General features: G+C 36.7%; 1 protein-coding gene across 10 annotated transcripts in view; it reads right to left on the bottom strand.

The window, feature by feature from the left end:
* Nucleotides 1-6: 6 nt before the first annotated feature.
* Nucleotides 7-19,216, bottom strand: part of MPDZ (multiple PDZ domain crumbs cell polarity complex component) — a 96,311-nt gene continuing 77,101 nt past the window's right edge. For 8 of the 10 annotated variants that reach the window (XM_085307052.1, XM_085306975.1, XM_085307034.1 and 5 more), the window contains 18 exons: nucleotides 18,712-18,803; nucleotides 18,347-18,437; nucleotides 17,932-18,012; nucleotides 16,417-16,509; nucleotides 16,248-16,322; nucleotides 14,616-14,793; nucleotides 12,044-12,189; nucleotides 11,595-11,678; nucleotides 11,299-11,492; nucleotides 10,836-10,983; nucleotides 7,682-7,768; nucleotides 6,129-6,225; nucleotides 5,374-5,417; nucleotides 4,190-4,312; nucleotides 3,167-3,271; nucleotides 2,798-2,910; nucleotides 1,594-1,717; nucleotides 7-762 (listed from right to left, as the gene is read on the bottom strand). In XM_085307052.1, the coding sequence (XP_085163178.1) occupies nucleotides 616-762; nucleotides 1,594-1,717; nucleotides 2,798-2,910; nucleotides 3,167-3,271; nucleotides 4,190-4,312; nucleotides 5,374-5,417; nucleotides 6,129-6,225; nucleotides 7,682-7,768; nucleotides 10,836-10,983; nucleotides 11,299-11,492; nucleotides 11,595-11,678; nucleotides 12,044-12,189; nucleotides 14,616-14,793; nucleotides 16,248-16,322; nucleotides 16,417-16,509; nucleotides 17,932-18,012; nucleotides 18,347-18,437; nucleotides 18,712-18,803 (2,022 nt within the window). In that variant the 3' untranslated portion in view covers nucleotides 7-615. The remainder of the gene's footprint in view (nucleotides 763-1,593; nucleotides 1,718-2,797; nucleotides 2,911-3,166; nucleotides 3,272-4,189; nucleotides 4,313-5,373; nucleotides 5,418-6,128; nucleotides 6,226-7,681; nucleotides 7,769-10,835; nucleotides 10,984-11,298; nucleotides 11,493-11,594; nucleotides 11,679-12,043; nucleotides 12,190-14,615; nucleotides 14,794-16,247; nucleotides 16,323-16,416; nucleotides 16,510-17,931; nucleotides 18,013-18,346; nucleotides 18,438-18,711; nucleotides 18,804-19,216) is intronic. The other 2 variants (XM_085306982.1, XM_085307016.1) reach the window with 2 other exon arrangements.

The raw sequence follows: 19,216 nt of genomic DNA, 5'->3' as shown, positions 1-19,216 counted from the left end.
CACACACGAAACAAAACAACACAAACAGAAAAGCCAGCTCTTCCTCCTAGCTCCTTCCACTTGGGCATTGTGAAATCATGCAAATAATCATCTAAATTATTGAATCATCTGCCTCCATACTACCTACTTCTCTGTCTCCTCCAAAACTTCCATATTTTGTCAATACTTTCTTTCTTCAATAATCTTACACTTTCTGCTTGGTAAGTTTTGCCCTTGCCATCCCCTTATTGACTTGATGACTTTATTTTATCCAAACTTTTTCCCATATATTTCAAATATTCAAAGCCTCTGAGAAAAACATCCCAGTTTCTCTGTATGGTTATTAAATCAAAAATCAAACTTTTTTTTTGGTGGATCACAATTCACCATCATAATATTACAAGGAAAAAATAACTTTACCATAGATGTGACATAACTCCATCCCAGTGCTCTAATAGTAAGACAAATACTTCTATCATATACAAAAATATGATTAAATGTTATTTTTCTTCAGTGAAGTAACATGGTCCTAAGAAGCTGGAAGAACAAGAAGGCTATATAAACACTTCCATTCTCTTTGCTATGTGGAATGTAAATAGTAAGGTCTTGTTGACCCTATTCCTCTGAGCAGCTGGTTCATGACAAAACGGTCAGAGTGACTGTTCCTTTTGTCCTTTTTAAAATAGCAACTGCTTCCTCATGGGTGACCCCTTCTAAACTCTGCCCATTCACAGCAATGATTTGATCCCCTCTCTTCAGGCGTCCGTCTTCTGCTGCTGCACCCTGCAACGATACAATACGTAATTGCAGACTCATGTATTCCTCCCTCCCTGCTATGCTGTCCTTATGGCCTTAATAGGATGGATTTAGTGCCCATTAACCTTTTTTATTTTCTGTGATGCTGTGTTATTGACTATAGTCAACAGCAGCATGGTCTCTACGCTCTGCACTGTGCCCTGGCCTTCTCTAAGTTGAATCTCCTCTTGAAGCTGGATCTACAGGACTTTCAAGCTCCTACAACCCTTCCAGTCTAATTAATATAACTTTTAAGCCCTGGAATGATAATAGTAAGGTTTTTTCTGACAAATGTTTCAGCAACTGGTATTAGAAATTTGGTAATCAAACCCAGCCCTGTATTTTGACTTACCATAAAATTTYGGGGTACTTGATTCCATTTTTGCTGACTCAGGACTATCTCCCAGGCAGTCGAAGCAGCTTGCTCAGGAACTTTTCCAAAGGACTGAGTTCCATTATTTTATCTTTGTCTACATTTCAGACCCTCAGTCAAAATAAATAAAATGGTCCTATCTACTACCTGAAGCTAAACAATCTCAGTACAAGGTGTGGGCTTTTTTTTTTCAAAATATGTGCACAGTTCCAGCACCTGAGAGTTGAAACAGACTCTGCCATGCACAGTGTGGAAGTTCTGAATCTTCCTACAACTACAGCCTTCAAATGGTGCAAACACATTTTGAACAGCACTTGCATTAGCAAGGAAAGCAGTTAGAAACTGTTAGCAATAGTCTGGCCTCAAACTCAGGCCATGCTTTAAGAAAATGGCTGCTGAGAACTAACGAAAGAATGGCTTGATTGAACAAATTTACACTCACTCACCTTTGCAAATACTGTCTTCACATAAATGGGCAAATCTCCATGGGGACTGCCATATCCCCCCACAATACTAAAGCCTAGGCCGTCTGGTCCTCGATCCAGTGTAATGGTTTTGTACTGAGGAGGTCTAAAGAAAAGAAAGAACAGTATTTTTACATTCTCTTATTTTAAGATTTGACATGTAGCATACTCAACACAAAACATTCCTTTCAAATTAAGTAATACATTTTGCTTTCCATTGTAATTACAGATGTCTTAATCACAATGTGCTGGACATTTTAATTCATGTAAAATACTAATTCTGTCTAAGGYCCTCATTTAGCTAGTTTTACGCACTCCTTTCATACCTTTTCCACCCAGCTCACAACATAATTACTGCTGGCAGGCTCCTTTAGCAGTGCTTTCCCAGCCGTATACAGATGCAATACCAGCATCTCTAACCTCAAAGAACAGAAGGTACAATTCATAACAAACAATTACTTTTAAAATCCTGAAACTTCTAACACTTGATAAAAGAAGCCTAAAAATGGCCACAACAGCTATTTTGCAAGGTTTAAGTGCTCTTCTCCTCTTTAGATATATGGTTGTATGTTTGTATATACGTATTGTAACAGACCATGTATAGGCATAGTGTATTTCTGTAAATGTATTTTGGCTATAGGAACTTCTTAAAATTCTATGTTCTGAAGTACATTTGTGTGACTTAAGAACCTCATTCTCTCTTTTCCTATTCCTAGAAGAAAAATACCTCAGATTTATCATAGAGTTTGAGATAAAACTTGCTAAGCAACAGCAAGAACTCTGCCTTGCAGTATTCCGAAGTTAGAAGTTACAGGTTTCTGATAGTTYGGTGCTAGAAAGCACAGTATGGAAGGAACCACAGGTATTACCTGGACTTTGATATTGAAGTCTGAGAAAAAATATTTTGGGTGAATCACCTAAGTTCAGTTACAAAGGCACAAGGAAGAGGAGAATAAACCAAATGACACTGTAACTCTACAGATGAGCAAAAAGCAGCACAGTGAATTTTAYTGGGAAAAAATGTAATACTGGGTATATGACCTATTGGTGCCATGTATACCAAGTGTGTCCACTATGATTATGATAAACAATTCATTTGGTAATGATTTGTTAGGATATGTAAGCATTTTAGGTGAGGTCCCACTTAAAATAAGAGGCAGAAGAGGTTGTATATTGTAATACTCACCCTAAATCATCCTGAAAAATGCTGGTCGAAGTTAGCCCTGTAAATGAAAGATTGGATGTAGGTGGATCCTGCTGCTGACCAGTTACGACACTCACATCTCCTCCAGCTACAACCTAAGAACAGAGTTCATATGCCAGAAAAATGAGAATGCTGATCCACAAACAATTCAATATAGCAGCCAACAAAATGGCATTCAGAAAGTTACAGTCATCATAACTTGTCTCATTTCTTACATAAAAAAGACCACTTGCTAAAATTCCAAGAAGCAAAAGCATGCATTGGGAACCCACTGCCTCTCCCACATTTCCTTGCAATATGACCTTTCCACAAAGAATATTCTAAATGTCACTTTTTTTTTTTTTTTTTTACCTGCAACTCAATAGTGCCAGAAGCATTCTTCAAGAGGCTAACAGCTTGGGAGTGAGTCATACCTTCGGTAGATGTTCCACAGATGCTAACAATCCTGTCTCCAACCTGCAGAATTAAAAACAGTATCCAGCTATCAATAAAAGTTCAGTTACATAGATTTACTTAGCACTTTCTTTCAACAACATCAGATATGAATATCCGGATTTAGTTAGTTTTTATCATCAATGCAAGATATAAAGAAAGAAATTAGCAGTTGCTCGTGGTATGTTCTCTCTAAGGCACAAAGCGAGCCAGCATATGAGCTGATACAGAAGTAGAAAATTTTGTGTCACAATTTAAAAATTACACTAGTTCAGGGTGACTTACTCTTTTCAGTGTAAGAAAATAATGATTCTTTATAGAATCGATCCTAGTATTAGAGAAACAGAGTATACAGAAAACAGAAGTCCATTTTGTGCATCACTTGAAGATAGGCTGAAGGAGTAGACTAATGCCAGAGATTACGTGTTCAAATTCATCTTGAAATAATCCCTTCATTTCCCAACGAGTATGATTCAAATTCAACAATGAAAAAGTAAACCAGACTCTGGTCTAGGCTGAATATSGTACACATGCGCATGCAGTATTAAATAAGATTGCAATTCACCTTCCATTTTAACTCAATCCTAAAACAGTCAAGTAYGGAAAACATGACATAAAATAGATTTATTTTGCAGCTGCAGGACCGACCAGCACACTAATCATCAGAGCTCATTTAYAGAACCTATTGTTCTGAACCATGCTCCCTACTTTGAATTCTGAAAACCTTAGTAGTTCTGCAATCCAAGTGTGCTTTAAAACTTTTCTCATGTTAATACCTTTTACAAATTACCCTTTAGCATGTCACAAATCTGAGTTACTGTGCTGTCAATCTAAACAGCAAAAATTGTTGTTACAGCCAGAAGAACTCACAGCTATACCACATGTTGGTCATCTTGTGTGTTTCTAATGCAATCTTTACGAAGTCCATAACAATTAACTTACTCTGAGTTTCTGAGTCTGAGCTGCAACTCCATTTGGATGCATCATGGCGATAAAAATAGGGACATCTCCAAGCGGACTTCCTACACCTCCAGCAATGCTTACTCCTAGTGAATCTGCAGGGCCCTGTTATAGTCATGAAAAATAATTAGATTTTTTCTGGAAAGAATATGAGAGAATTTGCAGGCATAACTTAAAAAAATTCCAAACACCTTATCTTACTATTATCTCAAGCTACATTTTAAGTTAATGAATTTTTCTTCCTATTAAGAAAGCATAAAAAGCACAACGTATTTTTTTTTTCCTATCAGCTGCAGGTGAAAATTTGCTAACACACTTGTATGTCTGATCTTAACCTAACTAGATACTTAGAGAAGCTAGTCTCAGATTTGTAAAGTATAGAGGGCATGGGCAACAACAACTGGACAGATGGAATTACATGATCTTTAGTAACAATCTCCTATTAAGAATCACCTGAAGATTAGAAATTATCTTTATGCTCCCCCTAGYATCTCACTACTGACGGACAAAAATAGCTTACTTCACTACAGTATGTTACTCCACTACCTATGAACCAAAGCCACTACCATAAAGTGGTATTTGAAAATTCTACTTTGAGAAGAGAGTATCTAAATATAAACAAAGAAATTGGATGACACAAAGTCAAATAAATAAATACATTTTGGACAATCAGAAATAGTCTCTGACTTAGATCTTATAATCCTGAAAATGAGTGTATCAATTGAATTTCACTGCTGAAAATCTGCTAAGAATCAAAACCAGTCTCCTAATACACACATAAACAATTTTTTAAATCAACAGAACAGAGAAAAGCCATCTGTTATATAAGTACCTAAAAGGTTTGCAATGACAAAAATATAAAATCTGAAGCAATGGGCTTGCAATTTTAATACAGTTCCCTTGACTTTAGAGAAAAGTGGATTTAACCTAATCTTACAGCAATAAAACTAAGCCCCCTTAGCTCTTTCCCTTCACTTTCAAAACAGGTCACAAAATATGATTATATGAGTCACACTGATTTTACACAAGAATAAAGACTATGGGAGTCACATAGTTTTGACTTGAAATGACTAAAAAGGCCAGATTCCTACTCTTACGTAAACACACCTATTGCCAGTATGTACAGAACATATTCCTGATACATGTAATTTTATATTACATCTTACCTTTTTTATTTCGACTGTTCTTAATCCCTGTATTTCAGAAGCTGCTGTCAAAAAAAATCCAAAAAACGTAAGTTAAACCAGGCTTTTTAAAACTAGCATTTTGAAGATGCTTTTCCAGTAAAGTCATCCAAGCCACGGTCATCAGCCTAACTTTTGTTTATTACAGACATATGTATACATTTAAACAGATTTTGAAAGTGGCCATCATTACATTAACAGAATTGAAATACTTCTAGGATGGATGAAAAAAGGTCATTCATTCATTCTCTTGATTTAAACAACTTCTGGAAAAAAGACTGCCAAGAGCGCTCAAATAAAACAGGAAAACTATTTCAAGCAATACTTGGGTTGGCAGTAACTTTGTTAACCTTTTGCAGTGACTTGCAACTTTCTGAGCACCAGAAAACAATCCCACATCTATCCCAATTCGGTTATCTATCCTAACAACTGTACTGTATCAGCAACTGACCACTGATTTCCATGCATGACATAGTTTAACTGAAGACATACTTTTAAACAGAAAATATTCGTTCAACATATATTCTCACCATCTAAATTGCTGGTGTGATAAGTTGCTATTTTCATTCATAAAAGGCTACTTAAAGATAAACAAGATGTATTGTACAAAAACGATTCCCCTTGGATTTTAATTACTTTCAAGCCCACAGTACACAATGACAATGTTTTATACAAAGCAAAAGATCTCGGTATCAATTCACAGGTATTAAACAGTGAAAGAAGCAAAGGAACCTTACTGGTATTCTTCTTCAGACCACTTTCAAAGACCTCAGGTGCACTGGAACCAGAAACTGGGAAACTGAATGATGAGAGACTGCCACTTCCTTCACTGACCTAAATACAGTTTTACATTGAGATTAGACAGCAGCTTCGAACTCCCAATTTGATAGAAAGTAAAAGCATAATCTCCCATATTCAGTCATTTTACTACTTTTTCTGTCAGTTAAAAGCTGACACACTAAATTTCTACGTATTTTAGGGCATTCTAGATGACTATTAATTTAAAACATGTCATTAGACCAACAGAGATTGGATAATTAAATTTCTGCACAAGGCTTTGAAGTTCTGCTTCTGAGGGTCAGATTATGACTTTATTTTTATATTTTCTATCACTTCATAAGGATTTTCGGGCATAAAAGTTAGCCASAATTATCAAGGTAGGGACAGAATACAGAAGACAGACAAACAAAACATTTACGTGTTATCATGTGTACTCCTGCATTCACCCAGACACTCCATCAGCTAAAACTACTAGACTCTCCATTCAGCTACACGTGCAGAAATCCGAGAAAGAATTTTGCTACACTCGTGAAGCAGTGTAAAGAAACAACATGGCTCACGCTGCGTCTAATTCACTGACTGTGGCATGGACTCTTCAAAATGTTCTTCACTGTGAGTTTCTTCTAATTTAATAGCATAGATCAAGACCTCACATAGCCTACATGTTTTCGTCTTGGCTGGCATTATCCTTTTTGAAGAGAACCTAACAGTTTAGCCCTTACTCAGTCTTAACCTGTTTAAGTTCAAATGTCAGAAGGTCTCTTTGCTTAATTACGATCTGAGATAAACTTTTTATGTTTATCTTCACCCCTGTACGATCTGTATATATAATTTACACCCAGAGCAGCTCTAAAGTGAGCTGTAAGTGCTTCAGAAATATAGTTTCTCCTGGAAACCCTCAAGCTTTATCACCTGAGAACCACAATGTGAGCTGTTATCACATCAAGACACAGTCACATGTAGAAACTGATGGAAGTTTGTAACACTAATTGTCTAATGACAGTTACACCAACATCGTTCAAGTTTACCAGAGAAGCCTGAAAAACAGATGCAAGTTTGCTGCTTTTGGTGGTCAAGATTATGATAAGAATATGAAAGGAGGGGAGAAATTCACTAAGTTTGCAGAAACAATATTCCCTTACAGCAAAGGCACTTCTAAAGTAACCAAGAGGTTTAAAGCCCACTCCAAGTTCTGCTGATATCCATGAGAACTAGAGCTCTCTCTACTTCCCAGGATGCAGCCCTAAAAATCATATTTAGACAACATAGCAGAGTCACTTCTGGAAATTTTTGGGGGCTGGATCATGTCTTTAACAGATACAATATGCGAAAATGAGCACATAAAATGGCTACCAGAAAGCTGTGAAGTACATAAAAGCCCCTACATTTATTCATCTTGGATCGGGTATGTGGAAAATCACTGTCATTGTAAAATCAGTCCTTTTTATTTGCTTTCATTATTTAACCACATTTGATTTCTTCCAAACTAAACAGTTTTACAGTTACAAACCTGGCTGCTCTGGGATGTTCTCCTCTCAGAATGGAACGGACCAGCTTTTATTCTTCCGACCTCTAGTCTTACTGTACCTAATGAACACTAAAGAACCAGTAATTTATAATGTGTCTCTTCTAACTACAGGAGTCCTATTAAAGCATATTTAAATAGTTAAGTCACTTATTAGATGATGGAAGAAGAAAAATAGAGGGGAAAATATAGGTCTAAGAACCCTGCAATCAGCACCGAGTTCAATGGCAGGATCAGAGCTCTACCAACTAGGTACAGCAAAATCACCAATAAAGAAGGGCAAATTATTTTGGATTAACCAATAGTACAATGCAGTTATGAAAATTATGAAGGAGCCTAATTCTGTTACCTTTCACCTAAATTGGAGAAATATTGATTCCTGAAGTGTAATGCCAAAATATATTTTCAATAGATCATTTTTTAAAGCTTAATAGAAGTGGAGTGTATTTTCAATGCAATTACTAAAACCAGTACAAAATCTCAAATTATCAATCATTATTTCTGTTTACGCAGCTGAGAGCATGTTATTTAAACTGGTAGTTAGCCATCTTACTCCTGCTATTGAAATTACCACTTATTCTGGAGCTACACCAACATAAGAAATCAGATTTTGAGAAGAACGTTTTCYAAACATCCATCTGTAGTTTAACTGCCCTTTTTATACCTGGTTCCCAACAGGAAGTTAGGTAAGATGGACTGTTTGCACATCAGCAAATCCTTCCATTACTCTTTGAGATTTTAATTATAGGGTTAAGTATCTACATGGCTGCATGAAATTCATGTCTCAGAAGAAAATTCAGCATAGAGTCAAGTATTTAGAAACCAAGACATCTAGTTGGTTTTGCAAACATACAGATATCTAACTATCACAAACAACATTTAAAAATCTGGACTTCTGAAATAATGCAATTAGTTAGAAGCGTCAAAACAACATCTATCTGCAATATATTCAAATACAGAAGTTTCAGTGTGTAATTACTATTTTGCTTTTTCTTCTTTCTTCCACAGGGAAGTTGCTAATATAGACTCCTTTATCCATGCATCCAAATAACGTTTTTTGACAGAAATGTATTTGACAGAAAATTCATGGTAAGAAATAGACCAATATATCAAAAGCAACAATAGGCTATAGCCATTCAAATAAGGTTTCTGTACCTTACAACTAGCATAAACAGTTACTGTTCTTTTAGGATGACACTAAGAAGGGATTTATTACATATTATTCTTTATATTTTTAAATATAATTGACTTCTTCTATATTCTGGGATTGACATGATCAGAGCTCAGGCCAAAGCAGTCTTTCCTAGTGCTATGACTGACTAATATCAGATCATATGTACCACTCTTGTCCAAAATGGAAAGTTCAGGAAGCAGTCTTTGTACCTAAAACTACCACATCCTCACATAAAATGCAAACCCACAAATGAGATTTAAAAGTTATTATGTGTGAAACTGGGAGGTAATACTTTCCAACCAAATTCGTGAATAAATCAATTCACATTCAGTTTTATTAAGACTTCCTTTCTCTTTCCCAACTCTCACATTTGATAAATCACCAATTCAAATGAGGGAAAAGAATCACCAGCTTTTCATATGTCGTAGTGATATTTAAAAATAAAAACTGCAAGAACAGGAAGAATTTTAAGCCTGAGGACACAGTTGAGTGGACTCACACTACCTAAAATGCATTTGGATGTTCCAAAGATTCTCGATAACTTTCTAACAAAATTTATTTTACATTTCTAACTTAACATATTTCAGTCAATTCATGACAAAGATCTCCTAGATCTTACTCTTGTGGGTGAAAATAGAACTGATCCCTGAATTAAAAATGGTGACTGCCTACATGTGAGAGATCATGCTTTACTCCATTTATACCGCAAAAACTAAATTGAGCCTTTAACAGCAATGCGGAAATTATTTTAAAAGCCTTTATTTCCATCAGAATGAGGACAATTAATTACAAGTACTGAGTAAGATTAAGTCTTTACACCTTTAAAATATGAATGATAAATGGGAACCACAAGTGTTTGGTTAGATACCCCGAAATTCTCATCAATTGATAAAAATGAAACTTTCCAAGTACTTTAATTAAAAAGAGATGTAAAAGCACATCAACAGATGAAATACATATAAGTGAAGTATCAGGTAAGAATGGAGAAGTACTATTGCCTGAGAAGAGTATATTAACGAGTTCACTACCTGGACACACATCCATTTCTGGCACACTTACTAACGGGCACATGCTAAAAATACAGGAAAAGCATTTCAAAAAACCAAAATCCTCCAGGAACTGCTCAAGACCTGGAAAAATCTACCTTTTAATAGCTATTGAGTGCAAAGAAGCATGATCTGGTCTATGCATCCCAGAGTCAGCTATGAGTAGGATCTGTTAAAAATTTTCCAGTAGTACAATTTTCCATCGGAAAATGCTAACTTGATGGAATCCTAACATACATCAGGAATGTCTCAAAGCTGTGGATGGAAAACAGACAAGCTGGCTGACCAGCAGGACTTCCTGCCAGACCACAGGAAATTCTATATTTCTGACTTCATTCAGATTTGGAAATAGGGGGAGGAGATCAGAAACACAAAATTCCTTGTGAACAGAAATTCTGGTTCCTGAACAGCTGCAGATCTGAGGTTACTTCAGTTATCTTTGTGGGAAAATGATTTCTGACATTAGATGACTAGCTCACTGGAAAAGACATTACAGAATTTAATAGATGTAAGGTAACACTAGCTATATACAGAAGAAATCAGATGCACATTAACTGTGAAAATATCACTTATTGGAACAACAAATCTAATGAATTCTCTGTCAGTTAAGTCAATTCAAAATATCTTTCCAAAAATGTGAGATACTTAACTAGTTAACAGTTTGTTAGAGAACTATAGGGATAGATTTTAGACTGATCTAGGTAACGGTCTTTTATAGCCCTATGGTGCCACCTCTGTTCCCAGTTCCATCAAGAAAAGTATTAAAATCTGAATGCTTTAACCTTCAGGAAGCTTAAATTTGGAGCTAAAGCTCATTCCTACTGCCATTTCAATAACAGTCTGAACGCACTCTGACTAAAACTTAAGCTTTCAGAAAATGTGGATTTACACTTTCATCTACTTCCAGTTTCACTGATACCTTTAGCAAAGCTGCAACAGCCTCTTGGTTAGCATTTCGAACATCTTCTCCATTCACTGTCAGTATCTGGTCTCCTTGCATCAATCTCCCATCTGCATCTGCTATTCCTCCTTTGACGATGTCTGACACAAACACTCCTGTATCATTTCTGCAAACACACAYATGTATTTTGCATCACAGCAGAGCTGACAGATCATTTTCATTCTTTGAATTCTTAAGGGCCTGTAACTAACATGATGTCCCCTCAGTTTTGTGTCAAGCAGTGTTTGGGTAGCTTCTGCAGGTAAGGTTAACTAGCTTGGGCAAATAAGTGATCCTGAGACAGGATCATTCCCTTCATCCCCCCATCCCATCCCCTGATGCATTCCCCTCATGCTCAAAGGACACCAGCACTGCACCACAACAGAGAGCGCAAGCTTGCCCACCAAATCCCAGGTTCACCCTCCAGGCACAATCTTCATACCTTTTCCCAACTATACTCAGTCCAAGGCCTTTACCAGGCTTCTTTTGCAGCTCTATATTGAGTACATCATACATATCTTCCTCCTTATACTGGGCCTCATCTCTGTATACAGTTAGACGAACTTTTTGTGGCGTCTGTCTGAGTACATTTATTGCTTCATCATGTGTGGCATTCCTCAGATCAATCCCATTCACCTGCAATGTAAGCACAAATGGATAAACCATGCCAGGCTTTCCAATGTAAATAGAAGATGTGTAATTGATGACAATAGATAGCGACCAAAAAAAACATCACACCTCTAATATCTGATCCCCAGCCCATAGTCTCCCATCTTTAGATGCCGCTCCTTCTTCATATACTTCATGGATAATGATTGCTCCCTGTGGATAGATAACAAAAATGCATTGCATGCTGCAAGAACACAGACTGCACTGCAAGTATACCATGCCCTTGTTTTGAAACAAGAGCTATTAAAAAATATCCTAATAAAATTAACCAAAGGGTGGAAAACCAAACATTTAATTGACAGATGAACAAATTATCAAAATTTTTAAGAAAATCTCTTCTACTTCCAATTAAAAATTTTTGGTTGGCTTGTTTGTTTTTCTAATGTTTTCCTGTCTGTTTAGCATCTTTCTATAAACTTGGTCTACAGGACCAAATGAAGACAAAATCTTTCCTATTAGATATTTTAATGTCATTATTGCCATTTCGCTTGAGGGACACAGATTTTTTTCCAACCAACCAGCAAAGTGTCTGCTCCTCCAACAATGCTCAGACCAAGACCAGTCCGTCCTTTGGAGATATCAATGGTTGTTTCACATCCAGGAATGATGGGACATGTAGCTGGGTCAGAAGCTAACGTGGCTGGAGTTGAAGATCTGCTCGTGTCTAAAACAACAATTAAATACCCTTATTACGCTAAACATCAGGCTTGACATCAGAAGAGTAACCGTAAAATAGCGTCCACTGATAACAACAACAGCAACAGCTGAGTTACCAAATACCTTCTCATTTCAAAACACCCACATAACAATGCAGCTCTCACTCCACGTCAGACAAGTAGTGTCCCGAGCTTTCAGTCACAGTAGCCCAGTCTAGATGCCAGCAGGTACCACATTCACAGTTTTGAGTTTGTTGGGAAGATTAATACATACAATACCCTACATTTGTACTGCCTAGCTCTCATAATTTGGACAGCCAAAGTCACTAGGGAACACATAATAGCTTATATTAAGATAATTTTAATTCAAATATCTATTCCAACAACAATGAAATATCAATCACTGAAAAATGAAGCACATACTATATGTGTTAAACAAATATATGCAACTTATGTAATGGGTAAAGTTAAGGTGCAAATAGTCTGCCTCTGACTCAGATTGATACCATGTGTTTACAGAAAGAATATAAGTATGAGGCAAATATAGTGATATTTCCCAATTCTAGCAAACTGTGGACAAGCCAAAGGTTGCACAYACATTATTAGATCTAATGGCCCTCAGTAAGGGCTTACTAACACCAGTATGCCAGTCCACCTTTTAAGTCACTTTTGACATTTGCAGCCTTTGGAAGGAAGAAGTCTCACGGGGTAAATACATATTCTCGCAGTGTAACCACATGTTGTATCGAAAAGCTCCTCCTGACTTTGCAATGTACATTTTTAAGCAGTAATTTATGTGTAATCATGAATAATTTCAGTATATCTGATATGTCAAAAAAGAATCTTTGGCTCAGTTTTTTGGTTAGTTCAGTATCTTTAAAAGACAAAAAAGGGGGGGGGGAGGCTAACAATACTAGGTGGTTTTGAAATTATGTGAAAATTAAAGCAAAGAATCAGCAATCAAAACACTCAGAATTTTACCAAAAGGTAAAATCAGGCATCTAAACCCATTTTAGGCATCTAAAACAAAGATGCTGATTAAAAGAAGTTCCAATGAAACTGAGAAATAGACCATTCAGAAATACATATTTATATTAATGAAATATTTAGGTACAGTGTGAACAATTGGTTCTACTGGAACAGTAAGCCTCAAAACTAGCTAAGGCCTTTGACAGAAATCAGAGGGTGATGAAGATGTTTCAAGGGTAAATCTGTGTGGGCTCACTGGTAGCTCTGTTGCTCCRGTGGGCAAACTCCCTCTGCGTAAGATGAGAAACTGCTTATGCTTAGGGGGGGAATTAAGGCTAAAGTAAGATAATTCTGCCCAGAAGATATATAACATAAATGAAATATAACTAGTATCAATCAAAGGGTTGGAAGGAAGCATTGGGATACAAACTGGCCTTCGTCTAGTTAGCTGCATCAGTAATACTATACTGGGACAAAATCTGCTATGTTATGATGTTGGCAACACTAATTTTAGGAACAATTGTAGCAGAAATGGGACCAATAAGGAAAAATAAATTAGGGCTGTGAAGAGAAAAAAAGGTGCAGGGGCAGTGATAAGGGGGCTTAGGAAAATTAAAAATGAGGATAAGCTATTTAWTCAGGTGGAGAACAAAGGAGCGTAGGGGGTAGATCTTCAGACAGTAGGGCTGTGAAAACCCCAGTACACGAGGTAGAGTCTCGTTGAACAGCACACTGAACTTTCCATCAGGACTGTGTCCAAAAGACCTGATGTGGCAAGGTGGGATAAGAAGGGACAGATTTTTAAGGAACTTTAATACAAGCGAAGAAGGAAAGGCAACAGAATTGTAACTTAGTAGCTTTCATGCAATTTTAAGATTTCCTTATAGTACTATAATTCTGCATCAGTGCTACTACTAATAATACATAATAAAACCATTAATAAGTAATAATTATGGGTATATACATGTAGGTTAATACTGTGATGTGTTCATTCATCATTTAAGATATTATTAGCTTCTTAGTGGYGTGTTGTTTTATCAACAGCCACGATAATCATTTCAATCAGTTGTGTCTCTGGTCTCCAGACTAAAGGGAGAAGAGTTGGACTTGGCCAGTAATACATCACAAGACAGTCTCACTACTCTCTTGTGCTAGGAGGGACAACATGATTTTTCTCACCACTCTTAATGGAAATGACTCCCATCTTATCTTAGATAACCATGGCATAGGCACTCACTCCACAGATTTTGGGATGGAGGAGGAAATTCCTCCCCTCTCCCACCTCTGCAGCTGGCCCGTGTGAGGACTAGAGGCAGGTCTTACATGTGGAGCTTCATTACTTTATTTAGATTGATCTATATTCCAGAAGACAGCTGAGCGCACAAGGAGAGGTATTTGTAAGACGGATCTTTTTTTTTATCCTACAACCATAACATGAAGCTAGACACACATGGAGGAAGCTTACTTCTGATGGCCTCTGGTTCTGGTGAGCCTGAAGCGGGGACAGTTGCAGGCTGCTGGATATTCCTCTTCTCTGCTAGGGCAGTGCTGGCAGGGACTGGTGCTGCAGTCAGGCTGTCCACCTCCGCTGAGTTGATTGTAAGCTTCACTGTGGTTTTGGATGTCTTCAGGAGACTGATAAACTGAATGATAAAGAGAACAGGTGGTAAAGAGAGTAATTAGACTGTTCAGCTGTAAAAAAAAGATTAGGCAGAATAACTTTCTGGAAATAGGAGCTAGGATGGCAATCCTGTGAGACAAAAATTGACGTTTTCTGTGATAAACAGCAGTAGAGTTAATAGCTGAGGGCCAGATCTGGCTAATGTTAATCCACAAGCTTCAATAAAACTATGCCACACTACAGTAGATGAGAATGCAGCAGTCTTTGGACAGCTTTCTGGACAAAATATTATCTGTTCACAATAATTAGTAGAAAAATCRTGCAGTCCAATTCTGATTCCACTGAAGTCAGTGCCAAAACATCTCTCAATTWAAATGAACGTGATATTATGCCATCCAAGCATCTTAATTAAACACACAAGCAGAAGAAAAGCTTGAAAATACTATCCGAACTACAGAAGGGAGAGAAGGATGCTGGGCTGTAACATAGAATTGAAATAAACTCAAGATCAACCTTTAAAGGAAAAAGCTTTCAAAACGTGTTACTGACGCACAGGAAGAAACCAAATCCCCTCGGAACTTTAACATATCAGTAGAATTAGAAAAATGTTTTTTTCCAAAAATGAGTTCTTGTTCAATCACTTTGTCCTTTCTTCCAAACTTTACCCAGTTCCCTACAAAGAACCTCGCTACCCCTTTGATATTTACTCCAGAGACAGCAGTGCTCTCAGAGAGCAAGACAGATGCTCTCTCAGCCTTTAACAAATGGAAAATGATCTTCTCTCATTAAAGAATCACCTCTTTTGGTAGCAAGAGAGATTCTATAAAAAAGCCCCCCTTGATTCACTACAGAACCCAAGCTGAGATTGCAGAGTTAGAAATTAGAAATATATCTTGTTATTTAGGAAAGGAGTTACTTTTCCCCAAGAGGCTAAAATACCAGACTTGGAATATAATATAAGACTGTTATTACAGTCGCTTCCCATGTATAAGTGCAGTTTGTGACCTGATACAACATTGATGCAATTTGCTGATTTAAAATATACAAGTAATATTTTCACAGGTTCCAATATTTTTAAAGTCCAATAGCTAGGAAAGGTCATTATTCAGCAATAATTCATGGTTTTTATTCCACAGTTAGGTGCCTCTGATAAATCTAAACCGCAGAAACACACACATCCCCCCCCCAAAAAAAAAGAAAAAAAAAGAAAGAAAAGAAGAAAAAAAAGCAGTACAGAGCAAGACTCTTCAAGCAGTGATTAACGAAATAACAGCTAAACTAAGCTTTCAATTCTGGCTTATTCTCCAACAGTTTTTGTCTTACAGACAAGGCCTTATAGATAAGGTCTTCAGGTCTTTAGTCAGCTTTGAAAATACAGTTATAGTATAGCTGTGGAAACTCTAGTTTTGTTAGGGAAACAATCACTCCAAGCATTTAGGGTTAGTTTTTACAATTTTCCTGTTACTCCAGAATCACCTTTTCTACTGGATAGCCCACAACAATTTCATCATCCACTGCCAGGATTTGATCGCCAACTTTGATTCGTCCATCCTAGAAACAAAATAGAAAAAAAAAAAAATTAGCTCTGGTTGCTACTCCAAAAATTATTTTTCCTTCCTTATATGGACTTTAAATGTTCTCACACCTTTGCTGCTGCACCATGATCTGTCAAGCTCTTAATAACTACTCCACTAATTGTGTCTTCTTCACTAATAGCAATTCCCAATCCTCCTTGATCCTGAGCAAACAGAAAAACGCAGATAATTAGGTCCTGCATTTATCAAAATGTTAGAACATTTTCACTAAACATCTGTGAAGCTTCACAACATAACAAAGGTTTAGATATTCACAGTGCTTCAATCTTTTTTCTGCAAGCTAATTTCTTTTTGAAATAGTGAATTTTTCAACCTACCTACAGCATATCAGATACCTAGATATATCTGAAATACTTCTAAATTCAAACCCATTTAAATACTTAAAAATGTAGATCAGTTGTTAAATTAATAAATAGAAGGAAGACGCACAGAATATTTGGAAACTGTGGATTGAGGTAAATAGAATTTCACGATATTACTTAAATATATTATTTGAAACCACAGAAGTACATACAGGAATGGAAAATTTAGAGGATGGAAAAATGCATGCTCTTCCTGTAAAATTAGGACATAGTTGTGGCAGAGTGAAATTTCTCTAGACTTTTCACCTAGAAATAAATCATCTGGATACCATACTGTAACATCTAGTCCAGGTTAACAAGGCCAGATGCCTGCCAAGTTACAAACTAACCAACAATCCTAAAATCTCAGCACTTCTGCCTGTTCGATACAACAGTCTTCTCCATGCCATGCCAATAAGCAGCAGTAGCCATTTTACTCTCCTTTGGAAGGTTCATAATTACAGAACACCTGGTCATTTTCTTCCAAACGCATGATTTCTGTTACTATGTATATGTTAGTTCGGGGGATTCCATGCTCATAATCTGCTAATTAGAATTTACTTGGAACAACTCAGGCAATTATTTTACCTGAGGCAGTGTCAAGCAGGTGTTAAACCACTAGAAAAATGTGGATGTATGTCAGAGGATGAAACCAATTTTGGTTAAATGCAGTCTATTGTCTCTCATGACACTGCAACCAGTTTTCTGCTGTGGTCAGAACACACATTTCTCTTTCTTCGATTAATTTGTCTGATCCAACAGAAATCCTGTAGCAGGACAGCCTGGGGGAGCGCACTGGCCCTCCACGACCTGCTACCAAACACCTCCAAGCTGCCCCCTTCACTGCACCGTGCTGGGGGCAGAGACCTGGCAGCCCCACGCTGCACTCAGCCACAGCCTGTCTACCAGAAGTTTTGCAGCTATCACAAGAGATGCCTTCTTCTCAAGACACACAGTAATTAGAAAATTAAAATAAACTGCCAGAGCCTCATGAAGTTGCCAAAGAGGGTCATTAGGTCAGGGAAGCTTTGCAGTGCATTCACAGACCAGAAGGGCAGATCACTAGAAATCTCTGTTTTGACTTTGAGTAAGAAAGGGACAGAATCTGTCTGGCTTAAGAGGGACTCTATTACACAAAGAAAGTTGATAGACACAAGTGTGGCTGATTTAAGTTTAATTTTCAAAACATACCTTAGGTAGCTCAGTTTAATTTTCAAAACATACCTTAGGTAGCTCCACATGCTGAATGGTTTTATACGAACTAAAGTCAGCAAAAGCATTAGCATTCGTAGCACTGAGATCAGTCTGGCAGAGAAAGAAAACATATCTGTGAGCAACTACTTTCAAAATTAGAATACCTTCTGCATTGAACTGAAGTAGCAACAAAACAAACATTCAAAGTGGGTCAGATCGTCTTATGGTTCCATATAAGCCACTATAACTCTCTTCATAGTACTGCTCAATTTGGATGAGCATTAAGTAAAATAGAATTAGCACATGATCTGTAACAGCTGTACTAAAATCTCATTTATTTTTTGGTTTAATTTATTTTTCTTTTTCATTATTTGTTTAGTAAATGGAGCACTACTCACAATAATGTTAATAATTCACTCAAATGAAAAAAAAAATTTTGCTTTACCTCTTGGTTTTGAAGTGCCCCTGAAGTACAAGATGAGGACTCTACTGACTTCCCAGGACAAACAGCCATCTGATTTACTGCATCTTTATTTCTACAATTAATGCAGTTAAAGGCATGTGATAAAGCAGTATCATATTTCTTCAAACAAGTTTAACTCTAGCTCTTTTTTCTGCTTTATTTCTGGCAGTCAGAATGCAAATACCAAAAGCAAAAACACATGACATATTCAACAACTACTAAGGACTGTGTWAGAAAGCACATCAGGCACATCTGCCTCACCAAAATCAAAAACAGAAATTCTCCCTGTGCAAGAATTTTAGTATATTTAAAATATTTTTTTAGCAAAATCTTTAAACAGAACTTACCTGATAAAGATTATTTTTACTTTAGATGCTGCACATTTGATTATTGATGACGCATTCTGATGAGTCCTTCCATARAGTATTTGCCCATTTATCTATTTAAAGAAAATAACAATTATTTATCAGGAGATTTAAATTCCCTTAAACTAATGTATAAGCCTTAAAGACACACTATTATTCCACATCACTTGCTAAAACAGCTTTTTAAATATTATATTAGAATTCTGGAATATATTTTGTCCTGCTTTCACTCCCTCCTCAATGAACAGTACTAAAAGTGTCCTCTTTGGGTTATAGTGGGTTGACTGGGCACATAATCTATTTCCACTTGTCATTGATCACCTTGTGTTGGATATAGGGRGAAAGCAGAGTCATAGGAAATTCTACAAATAACAAATGAATTATCTATATTCAGCAACAAGATTAATATTATTCATTGCATCTCATCTCTGAGACAGCCACATTACACACAGCAGTCTGAATGCTGGTTCATTTACAACCTGAAGRT

Source organism: Rhea americana, unplaced genomic scaffold (assembly GCF_003343005.1).
Source record: "Rhea americana isolate MKP2758 unplaced genomic scaffold, rheAme1 scaffold_103, whole genome shotgun sequence".
NCBI lineage: Eukaryota > Metazoa > Chordata > Aves > Rheiformes > Rheidae > Rhea > Rhea americana.
Note: the sequence above shows the minus strand (reverse complement) of the source record. Positions and strands in the feature narration are given on the sequence as shown.